Source organism: Phoxinus phoxinus (genome assembly GCF_949152265.1).
Source record: "Phoxinus phoxinus genome assembly, chromosome: 21".
NCBI classification, from domain to species: domain Eukaryota; kingdom Metazoa; phylum Chordata; class Actinopteri; order Cypriniformes; family Leuciscidae; genus Phoxinus; species Phoxinus phoxinus.
Genome location: NC_136896.1, coordinates 125,001 through 136,624, shown reverse-complemented (window position 1 = coordinate 136,624; position 11,624 = coordinate 125,001). Strand labels below are relative to the sequence as shown.

The following is an 11,624-nucleotide window of genomic DNA, read 5'->3' as shown; positions in this document are numbered from 1 at the left end:
TGGATGGATAGATAGGTTAGATAGATAGATAGATAGATAGATAGATAGGTAGATAGATAGATATTAGATAGATAGATAGATAGATAGATATTAGATAGATAGATAGATAGATAGATAGATAGATAGATAGATAGATAGATAGATAGATAGATATACTCTATACTCTAAGTACGTTTTTGAATGGAATAATTTTACAGTAATAATTTACAGTACTGGTTAATAGCTGTTTTATTATAGCTTTATAAATATAATAAATTAAAATCTAATTTCCTTTTTTTTAAACTTTTTTTCCATCAGCGTTTCCTTTAATCCCATTAAACTTTTGTGTCTGGTTAAAGACATTAAGTATTATTTCAGTAAAACTTTATGTAACCTGAATGTGAAAAATGGCATTTTCAACATAATGTCTGTAAAGTGAGCTCTAGTCGCACGTCTGTCCGCGGTGAGGAATATTATTCACATCACAGTCATCAAGCGAAGTGCTGTTGTTTGAGTTTTACTACAGCTGTTATTCTCCTGTTTCTCAGTGTGAATCTGCTCTGAATGAAGCGCTGTGGAGATGAAGTTGACGCTGTTGTTCTTCACTGTCGTCTCAGACGTTCTGACGCTGTAGTCTGCAGTCGCTGTGTTTCATGCACAGCTGCATCATGTCCTTCAGCCCGGCGTCCAGCTCCCGAACGAACAGCCCTGAACATGTGTCTGTGCTCTCGCTGAAACTGGACACACAGAACAGCGTGCGGTCGGCCTGTGGGTTGTAGCACACGCCGTAACCGTCGGCAACCACTGGACCGTAGCAACAAAACATCTCCTCTGTCGTGGGAACCTGGAAGGACAAACATCACACACACACACACACACACACACACACACACACACACATATATACATATATATATATATATATATATATATATATATATATATATATATATATATATATATATATATATATACTGTATACAGTACATCCAAAAAGTGCACTGTGAACATCCGAAAAGTTCACAGTGCTTCACTTTTTCCACATTTTGTTATGTTACAGCCTAATTCCAAAATGGATTGAATTAATTATTTTCCTCAAAATTCTAAAAACAATACCACATAATGACAATGTGAAAGAAGTTTGTTTGAAATCTTTGCAAATTTATTAAAAATAAAAAATGAAAAAAAAATCACATGAAATCACTCAGGTTCATCCGATTTCCACTGAACATCCTTAAGATGTTTCAACAACTGGATTTGAGTCCACCTGTGGTAAATTCCGTTGATTGGACATGATTTGGAAAGGCACACACCTGTCTATATAAGATCCCACAGTTAGCAGTGCATGTCAGAGCACAAACCAAACTCTGCAGCTCTCCAACAAGATCGAGGGAAAGATGAGGAACTGGGAGACTCGTCAGGATGGAGGGAAAGATGAGTGACTGGGAGACTCGTCAGGATCGAGGAAAGATGAGGAACTGGGAGACTCGTCAGGATCGAGGGAAAGATGAGGGACTGGGAGACTCGTCAGGATCGAGGAAAGATGAGGGACTGGGAGACTCGTCAGGATCGAGGGAAAGATGAGGGACTGGGAGACTCGTCAGGATCGAGGGAAAGATGAGGGACTGGGAGACTCGTCAGGGTCGAGGGAAAGATGAGGGACTGGGAGACTCGTCAGGATGGAGGGAAAGATGAGTGACTGGGAGACTCGTCAGGATCGAGGAAAGATGAGGAACTGGGAGACTCGTCAGGATCGAGGGAAAGATGAGAAACTGGGAGACTCGTCAGGATCGAGGGAAAGATGAGGGACTGGGAGACTCGTCAGGGTCGAGGGAAAGATGAGGGACTGGGAGACTCGTCAGGGTCGAGGGAAAGATGAGGGACTGGGAGACTCGTCAGGATGGAGGGAAAGATGAGTGACTGGGAGACTCGTCAGGATCGAGGAAAGATGAGGAACTGGGAGACTCGTCAGGATCGAGGGAAAGATGAGGAACTGGGAGACTCGTCAGGATGGAGGGAAAGATGAGTGACTGGGAGACTCGTCAGGATCGAGGAAAGATGAGGAACTGGGAGACTCGTCAGGATCGAGGGAAAGATGAGGGACTGGGAGACTCGTCAGGATCGAGGGAAAGATGAGGGACTGGGAGACTCGTCAGGGTCGAGGGAAAGATGAGGGACTGGGAGACTCGTCAGGGTCGAGGAAAGATGAGGGACTGGGAGACTCGTCAGGATCGAGGGAAAGATGAGAAACTGGGAGACTCGTCAGGATCGAGGGAAAGATGAGGGACTGGGAGACTCGTCAGGATCGAGGGAAAGATGAGAAACTGGGAGACTCGTCAGGATGGAGGGAAAGATGAGTGACTGGGAGACTAGTCAGGGTCGAGGGAAAGATGAGGGACTGGGAGACTCGTCAGGGTCGAGGAAAGATGAGGGACTGGGAGACTCGTCAGGATCGAGGGAAAGATGAGAAACTGGGAGACTCGTCAGGATCGAGGGAAAGATGAGGAACTGGGAGACTCGTCAGGATTGTGGAAAGATGAGGGACTGGGAGACTCGTCAGGATCGAGGGAAAGATGAGGAACTGGGAGACTAGTCAGGATCGAGGGAAAGATTAGGGACTGGGAGACTCGTCAGGGTCGAGGGAAAGATGAGGGACTGGGAGACTCGTCAGGGTCGAGGGAAAGATGAGGGACTGGGAGACTCGTCAGGATCGAGGGAAAGATGAGAAACTGGGAGACTCGTCAGGATCGAGGGAAAGATGAGGAACTGGGAGACTAGTCAGGATCGAGGGAAAGATTAGGGACTGGGAGACTCGTCAGGGTCGAGGGAAAGATGAGGGACTGGGAGACTCGTCAGGGTCGAGGGAAAGATGAGGGACTGGGAGACTCGTCAGGATCGAGGGAAAGATGAGGAACTGGGAGACTAGTCAGGATCGAGGGAAAGATTAGGGACTGGGAGACTCGTCAGGGTCGAGGGAAAGATGAGGGACTGGGAGACTCGTCAGGATCGAGGGAAAGATGAGGAACTGGGAGACTAGTCAGGATCGAGGGAAAGATTAGGGACTGGGAGACTCGTCAGGGTCGAGGGAAAGATGAGAGACTGGGAGACTCGTCAGGATCGAGGGAAAGATGAGGAACTGGGAAACTCGTCAGGATCGAGGGAAAGATGAGGGACTGGGAGACTCGTCAGGATCGAGGGAAAGATGAGGGACTGGGAGACTCGTCAGGATTGAGGGAAAGATGAGGAACTGGGAGACTCGTCAGGGTCGAGGGAAAGATGAGGAACTGGGAGACTCGTCAGGATCGAGAGAAAGATGAGGAACTGGGAGACTCGTCAGGATTGAGGGAAAGATGAGGAACTGGGAGACTCGTCAGGGTCGAGGGAAAGATGAGGAACTGGGAGACTCGTCAGGGTCGAGGGAAAGATGAGGAACTGGGAGACTCGTCAGGGTCGAGGAAAAGATGAGGAACTAGGAGAGTCGTCAGGATCGAGGGAAAGATGAGGAACTAGGAGAGTCGTCAGGATCGAGGGAAAGATGAGGAACTGGGAGACTCGTCAGGGTCGAGGGAAAGATGAGGAACTGGGAGACTCGTCAGGATCGAGGGAAAGATGAGGAACTAGGAGAGTCGTCAGGATTGAGGGAAAGATGAGGGACTGGGAGACTCGTCAGGATCGAGGGAAAGATGAGGAACTGGGAGACTCGTCAGGGTCGAGAGAAAGATGAGGAACTGGGAGACTCGTCAGGATTGAGGGAAAGATGAGGAACTGGGAGACTCGTCAGGGTCGAGGGAAAGATGAGGAACTGGGAGACTCGTCAGGGTCGAGGAAAAGATGAGGAACTAGGAGAGTCGTCAGGATCGAGGGAAAGATGAGGAACTAGGAGAGTCGTCAGGATCGAGGGAAAGATGAGGAACTGGGAGACTCGTCAGGGTCGAGGGAAAGATGAGGAACTGGGAGACTCGTCAGGATCGAGGGAAAGATGAGGAACTAGGAGAGTCGTCAGGGTCGAGGGAAAGATGAGGAACTGGGAGACTCGTCAGGATCGAGGGAAAGATGAGGAACTGGGAGACTCGTCAGGGTCGAGGGAAAGATGAGGAACTGGGAGACTCGTCAGGATCGAGGGAAAGATGAGGAACTGGGAGACTCGTCAGGATCGAGGGAAAGATGAGGGACTGGGAGACTCGTCAGGATCGAGGGAAAGATGAGGAACTGGGAGACTCGTCAGGGTCGAGGGAAAGATGAGGAACTGGGAGACTCGTCAGGATCGAGGGAAAGATGAGGAACTGGGAGACTCGTCAGGATCGAGGGAAAGATGAGGAACTGGGAGACTCGTCAGGATCGAGGGAAAGATGAGGAACTGGGAGACCCGTCAGGATCGAGGGAAAGATGAGGAACTGGGAGACCCGTCAGGATCGAGGGAAAGATGAGGAACTGGGAGAGCCGTCAGGATCGAGGGAAAGATGAGGAACTGGGAGACTAGTCAGGATCGAGGGAAAGATGAGGGACTGGGAGACTCGTCAGGATCGAGGGAAAGATGAGGGACTGGGAGACTCGTCAGGATCGAGGGAAAGATGAGGGACTGGGAGACTCGTCAGGATCGAGGGAAAGATGAGGAACTGGGAGACTCGTCAGGATCGAGGGAAAGATGAGGAACTGGGAGACTCGTCAGGATCGAGAGAAAGATGAGGGACTGGGAGACTCGTCAGGATCGAGGGAAAGATGAATGTACAGAGACACTCTTGATGAAAACCTGCTCCAGAGCTCTGGACCTCAGACTGGGGCGCCGGTTCATCTTCCAACAGGACAACGACCCTCAGCACACAGCCAAGATAACAGAGGAGTGGCTCTGGGACAACTCTGGGAATGTCCTTGAGTGGCCCAGCCAGAGCCCAGACTCGAACCCGATTGAACATCTCTAGAGAGATCTGAAAATGGCTGTGCACCGACGCTCCCCATCCAACCTGATGGAGCTTGAGAGGTTCTGCAAAGAAGAATGGCAGAAACTGCCCAAAAGTAGGTGTGCCAAACTTGCAGCATCATACTCAAAAACACTTGAGGCTGTAATTGTGTAATTGTGCTGTAAAAAGGTGTTTCAACAAAGTATTGAGCAAAGGCTGTGAATACTTAAGTACATGTGATATTTATTTATTTTTTAATATGTTTTGTTCATACGGGACTGTTAGAGGACAAAGACTGTTTCAATTACGGGTGACAATAAAGTTGTATTGTGTTGTGTTGATATAGTGTGCTGCTCTTACCTGACTGGTTGACAGGATGAAATGGTTACTGATGTGGTACGTTTCATCAGCGAAAATGTCTGGCATCTCCATTTTCATCTCTTTGGCCGTTTCTCGTAGTCCTAGTAAGTGATTGTCCGTCCCCATCCCTGCGACGGCCTGCGGGCGAGCGAACGCCACTTACGGCATCACAATACAATTTACTTTTATATTTACATCAAATTATCTGAGTTACTTTAGCAAATAAGTAACTCAAGTAGTAACTCACCAGAGCTGTGATTTTTGTCTGAGCTTCTACAGCCGCTCGCAGTTTCTCCATCTTCTCTGTGTCCTGGAATGAAGTGTGAGTTTAATTCCAAATATTGTTCTGTTTATGGCAGAAAGTAAAGGAGAGACGATCATGTAATGGAAGGAAATGTGTGTAACCTGAGTGGATGTTCTGCCGTTTGTCATTGCCTTGGCAAACGCCAGCGCCTCGGGAGTCGCAGAGCGGATGTTGTCCACGCGTCCCTGACGGAAGCGGCGGAGAGAAGCGCTCTCGTAGGTGGAGACGGGCCTTCTGTGAGATCTACACACACACACACACACACACACACACACACACACACACACACACACACACACACACACACACACACACACACACACACACACACACACACACACACACATACAAACACACACACACACACACACACACACAGTGAGACAAGGTCTTCTGTGAGATCTACACACACACACACACACACACACACACAGTGAGACAAGGTCTTCTGTGAGATCTACACACACACACACACACACACACACACACACACACACACACACACACACACACACACACACACACACACACACACACACAGTGAGACAAGGTCTTCTGTGAGATCTACACACACACACACAGTGAGACAAGGGGCCCTATCTTGCACCCAGCGCAATTGACTTTGAACACCGACGCATGTATCATTCCTATTTTGCACCCGCGCACAGCGGACTTTTCCCTCCACAGACGCACGTCGGTAAATTAGGGAATGAACTTGCGCTCGCGAGGGCGGTTCAGCGCAAAGAGAAGGCGTGTTCCGGCGCAAAACTTCCCTGGTGCTATTTTCCAATTTTAGAAAGCAATTGCGCCATTGACCAGGAAAAAAACAGTCTAAAGACAGTGGCGCGTTGCGCGTTAGTGATGTGGTATTTTAAGGGCGCGTGCTTGGCCATATAATGTTAACGCGCATCCACTTTGATTCTCTAATAGGCTATAAACAGATGCAGCAGTTTTCATTTTTGCAAATCATACATTGTTACAAGGAAAAATATGAACACACGAGGGAAATCATTGTTGTGTCCGTGAAGATGTGAAAAAGATCTATCTAGAATAGATTAAAAAAAATATCTAGATTAGGCTACACATTTACTACCCAAATTATACGCCTGTTTAACCGAACCTAATTTGGGTGGGTTTCTCCCATCATCCCCAATGTCACTTCTCTGTGTTTTACGGCCCTGACGAGAACGTCGGTTTCCTCAGCTGTGAACTGCTCCTGGTGTGCGCCGGCAAGTCCGCCGTTATAATAGCAATCCGCCATGGAACAAGCGCGCCGGCTCTTAAAGGGAATGTGAGAGGACGCTCTGATTGGTTTATTTCACGTTACGCCCAAACCACACCTATGAGTAATGAAGCGACTTCAGACCAACCCCTTTTAGATTTGCGTCGGGCGCAAGAGTCATTTATCCCGCTGGGAAAATAGCAACAGCGCCGGGATCCGCCCACAGAGTTACTTGCGCTTTGCACTTTGACACTTGCGTTTCAGAGCGTTCAAATAGGGCCCAAGGTCTTCTGTGAGATCTACACACACACACACACACACACACACACAGTGAGACGAGGTCTTCTGTGAGATCTGCTCACACACACACACACACACACACACACACACAGTGAGACAAGGTCTTCTGTGAGATCTACACACACACACACACACACAGTGAGACAAGGTCTTCTGTGAGATCTGCTCACACACACACACACACACACACACAGTGAGACAAGGTCTTCTGTGAGATCTACACACACACGCACACACTCACACACACACACACACACACACACACACACACACACACACACACACACACACACACACACACACACACACACACAGTGAGACGAGGTCTTCTGTGAGATCTGCTCACACACACACACACCTGTAGAAGGCCAGCTGTAGAGCCAGCTGTGTGTACGCGTCGGGACTCATCTTCTGCTGCTTGATCCACTCCTTCCCGTGAGCCGTGAATGTGAAAACCTTCATGTCCAGATTCCTCGCGAGTCTAGAGGATGAAGAACCAGCGTCCATCAAACCAGCGCTGATGCTTGATAATATAAACTGCTTGAGTCTGTGATAGTCTCCTTCCACAGGTGTGTGTGTTTCCTCACCTCTGCAGGTGATCAGCGGCGGAGGCCAGCGCACTCTGGATCCCGGCGGAGCATTTCCACACGAGTCTGCGCGGATGAGGAAGTTCAGCCGCGCTCCGAGCCGAGGCCGGCGTGCAGGAGCGGCTCCGTCTGCAGGGAAGAGCGTTCATAACCTTTCATTATTGGGTTATTCAGGTGTTGTTGCATCACCTGTCTGAGGCATGTTTGAAACATAATTAGAAATAAATAGAAGAAAGTCAAAAGAGAATCTTCTCAAACTTCTCCTCTTCCTCCTTGAGGTACAGATCTTGAGTTCGTAAGGATCTGGTGTTGGTGACGTACATGTGTCTCAGGACGTGTTCAGCGCACTGCACCAGAACGATGCCCTCGAGCGGCGAGTGCTCACACACGACCCCACACACTCCATCGGCACCAACCACAAACTGAAACACAACACACACACTTTTGGAGAGGAAGTGTGTCAACAAACAAACACAACTGCAAAACAAGCCGAAGTTGTGGCTGTTCCCGCACACGGACTCTGTGCATCAGACCGGCAGCGCAGCGTGTGTGAGGCAGCTCTAGAGTCTGTGTGTGATGGCTGTACCTGCAGGGGTTTGTCGTACCAGCGGTTCGCCCCGTTCTTCTCCGGTCCTCCGCCGTGCAGCATCAGTGAAGCTCTGTTGGCGTCGCTGGGCTCGAGTCCCGCGGGATCATCCAGGCACACGACACACACGCAGCGCTCCATCAGCTCCACTGACTCTCGGTTCACTGCGTCTGGGAGTCAGATTTGACACAAGTTGAAATGCATGTCTGTCATGCACAGGATCATGGGAAACTGGATTACACCTTCTGGACAGCTGTGAAATCTGGCAAAAGCAATGAAAGTAACCTGAGCGTTCACTGTGTCTAGCTATTACCAGCGTGTCCATAGCCGCGCTTCCCCTGTGGGGCCAGTGCGAGCCGGCTTTAACCGGGCGGGCGGGGCTAACAGCCTCGGGTCAGGAGCACCGGCCCAAAACCTGTCGGCCTCAAGCTCCACAGCGCTTCATAAAACACACCGTAACACTCTCTGGAACAACGGCACACACACCCATCATTTCTCCAACAAATGGACGTTTATCTGAAAACTAATCAGAAAGATATCACTGGAAACTAGCGAGATCGCAAAACGAACTTGATGAAAGCGACCGTTTGCTGCCATTTTTGTTGTTTACGTGAAGATTTAAAACCAAAGCGTCAATGTTTTACCACAGGTATTACTGACCATAATGAATTAACATGTCAAGATTGGACATTAGTCACACAGAAATAAAGTGGTTTACCATTACTTCACAGAAGAAAGAGGACACACTGACCTACTTATTCAGTCGCGTCTGTTTCTTTATTTGTAGTCACAGCTTCAGTTTACATCACATTTAGAAAGATTGATAATTTCTACAAATATGCCTCCAAAAATACGACCTGAGGAGCTTTATCATCTCTCTCCAAAATAATACGGTTATATTTTCAGTCAGAGAAACAGAGGAAGCTTTCGAAACACCGGAGTTGCTTTATTTTATGACAAATGCGGAGCTAAAAATGATATCAGACAGTCTGGTATAAAGAGAATAAATGGTATAAATCTTCAAGCGGCCATATTTACCATGTTTACTATGGTAATGGTTAGCATGCATAGTCTTTTGCGTCGCGTATAAATATTTCTGCCTTATACAGTGATCAGAATCCACAAACAGAAGGCATTCAAACATGAACGTGAGTTTTGAGCTAAAATGATGTTAAAAGTCTGTAATGCTGATGTTGGCTGGTGTATGGAACCATCCGGCGCTGGCGTCTCCAGACTCGGGTAACCACTCCTCAAGCCCGATCAAGGGATTCAGCGACCCAGAAAACCCTGGCCCAGTGGAAACGCGCACACACACTAGCATCTCGCTTGTGGCCCGACAGTGGAAACGCACACACACACTAGCATCTCGCTTGTGGCCCGACAGTGGAAACGCGCACACACACTAGCATCTCGCTTGTGGCCCGACCGTGGAAACGCACACACACACTAGCATCTCGCTTGTGGCCCGACAGTGGAAACGCACACACACACTAGCATCTCGCTTGTGGCCCGACAGTGGAAACGCGCACACACACTAGCATCTCGCTTGTGGCCCGACAGTGGAAACGCACACACACACTAGCATCTCGCTTGTGGCCCGACAGTGGAAACGCGCACACACACTAGCATCTCGCTTGTGGCCCGACAGTGGAAACGCGCACACACACTAGCATCTCGCTTGTGGCCCGACAGTGGAAACGCGCACACACACTAGCATCTCGCTTGTGGCCCGACAGTGGAAACGCGCACACACACTAGCATCTCGCTTGTGGCTCGACAGTGGAAACGCGCACACACACTAGCATCTCGCTTGTGGCCCGACAGTGGAAACCCGCACACACACTAGCATCTCGCTTGTGGCCCGACAGTGGAAACCCGCACACACACTAGCATCTCGCTTGTGGCCCGACAGTGGAAACGCACACACACACTAGCATCTCGCTTGTGGCTCGACAGTGGAAACGCACACACACACTAGCATCTCGCTTGTGGCTCGACAGTGGAAACGCGCACACACACTAGCATCTCGCTTGTGGCCCGACAGTGGAAACGCGCACACACACTAGCATCTCGCTTTCGTGGCCCGACAGTGGAAACGCACACACACACTAGCATCTCGCTTTCGTGGCCCGACAGTGGAAACGCGCACACACACTAGCATCTCGCTTGTGGCCCGACAGTGGAAACGCGCACACACACTAGCATCTCGCTTTCGTGGCCCGACAGTGGAAACCCGCACACACACACTAGCATCTCGCTTGTGGCTCGACAGTGGAAACGCGCACACACACTAGCATCTCGCTTGTGGCTCGACAGTGGAAACGCACACACACACTAGCATCTCGCTTGTGGCCCGACAGTGGAAACCCGCACACACACTAGCATCTCGCTTGTGGCCCGACAGTGGAAACGCGCACACACACTAGCATCTCGCTTGTGGCCCGACAGTGGAAACGCACACACACACTAGCATCTCGCTTGTGGCCCGACAGTGGAAACGCACACACACACTAGCATCTCGCTTGTGGCCCGACAGTGGAAACGCACACACACACTAGCATCTCGCTTGTGGCCCGACAGTGGAAACGCACACACACACTAGCATCTCGCTTGTGGCCCGACAGTGGAAACGCGCACACACACTAGCATCTCGCTTGTGGCCCGACAGTGGAAACGCACACACACACTAGCATCTCGCTTGTGGCCCGACAGTGGAAACGCGCACACACACTAGCATCTCGCTTGTGGCCCGACAGTGGAAACGCACACACACACTAGCATCTCGCTTGTGGCCCGACAGTGGAAACGCACACACACACTAGCATCTCGCTTGTGGCCCGACAGTGGAAACGCACACACACACTAGCATCTCGCTTGTGGCCCGACAGTGGAAACGCACACACACACTAGCATCTCGCTTGTGGCCCGACAGTGGAAACGCGCACACACACTAGCATCTCGCTTGTGGCCCGACAGTGGAAACGCGCACACACACTAGCATCTCGCTTGTGGCCCGACAGTGGAAACGCGCACACACACTAGCATCTCGCTTGTGGCCCGACAGTGGAAACGCACACACACACTAGCATCTCGCTTGTGGCCCGACAGTGGAAACGCGCACACACACTAGCATCTCGCTTGTGGCCCGACAGTGGAAACGCGCACACACACTAGCATCTCGCTTGTGGCCCGACAGTGGAAACGCGCACACACACTAGCATCTCGCTTGTGGCCCGACAGTGGAAACGCACACACACACTAGCATCTCGCTTGTGGCCCGACAGTGGAAACGCACACACACACTAGCATCTCGCTTGTGGCCCGACAGTGGAAACGCGCACACACACTAGCATCTCGCTTGTGGCCCGACAGTGGAAACGCGCACACA

At 50.2% G+C, this 11,624-nt stretch overlaps 1 protein-coding gene across 1 annotated transcript in view; it reads right to left on the bottom strand.

Moving 5' to 3' along the window:
- Window positions 1-257: 257 nt before the first annotated feature.
- chatb (choline O-acetyltransferase b) overlaps window positions 258-11,624 on the bottom strand; it is a 12,945-nt gene continuing 1,578 nt past the window's right edge. Inside the window, exons 4-11 of the mRNA XM_079595602.1 lie at window positions 8,237-8,406; window positions 7,972-8,072; window positions 7,651-7,779; window positions 7,422-7,544; window positions 5,643-5,784; window positions 5,485-5,547; window positions 5,238-5,375; window positions 258-823 (exon numbers count right to left, since the gene is read on the bottom strand). Of these exons, the coding sequence (XP_079451728.1) occupies window positions 593-823; window positions 5,238-5,375; window positions 5,485-5,547; window positions 5,643-5,784; window positions 7,422-7,544; window positions 7,651-7,779; window positions 7,972-8,072; window positions 8,237-8,406 (1,097 nt within the window). The 3' untranslated portion in view covers window positions 258-592. The remainder of the gene's footprint in view (window positions 824-5,237; window positions 5,376-5,484; window positions 5,548-5,642; window positions 5,785-7,421; window positions 7,545-7,650; window positions 7,780-7,971; window positions 8,073-8,236; window positions 8,407-11,624) is intronic.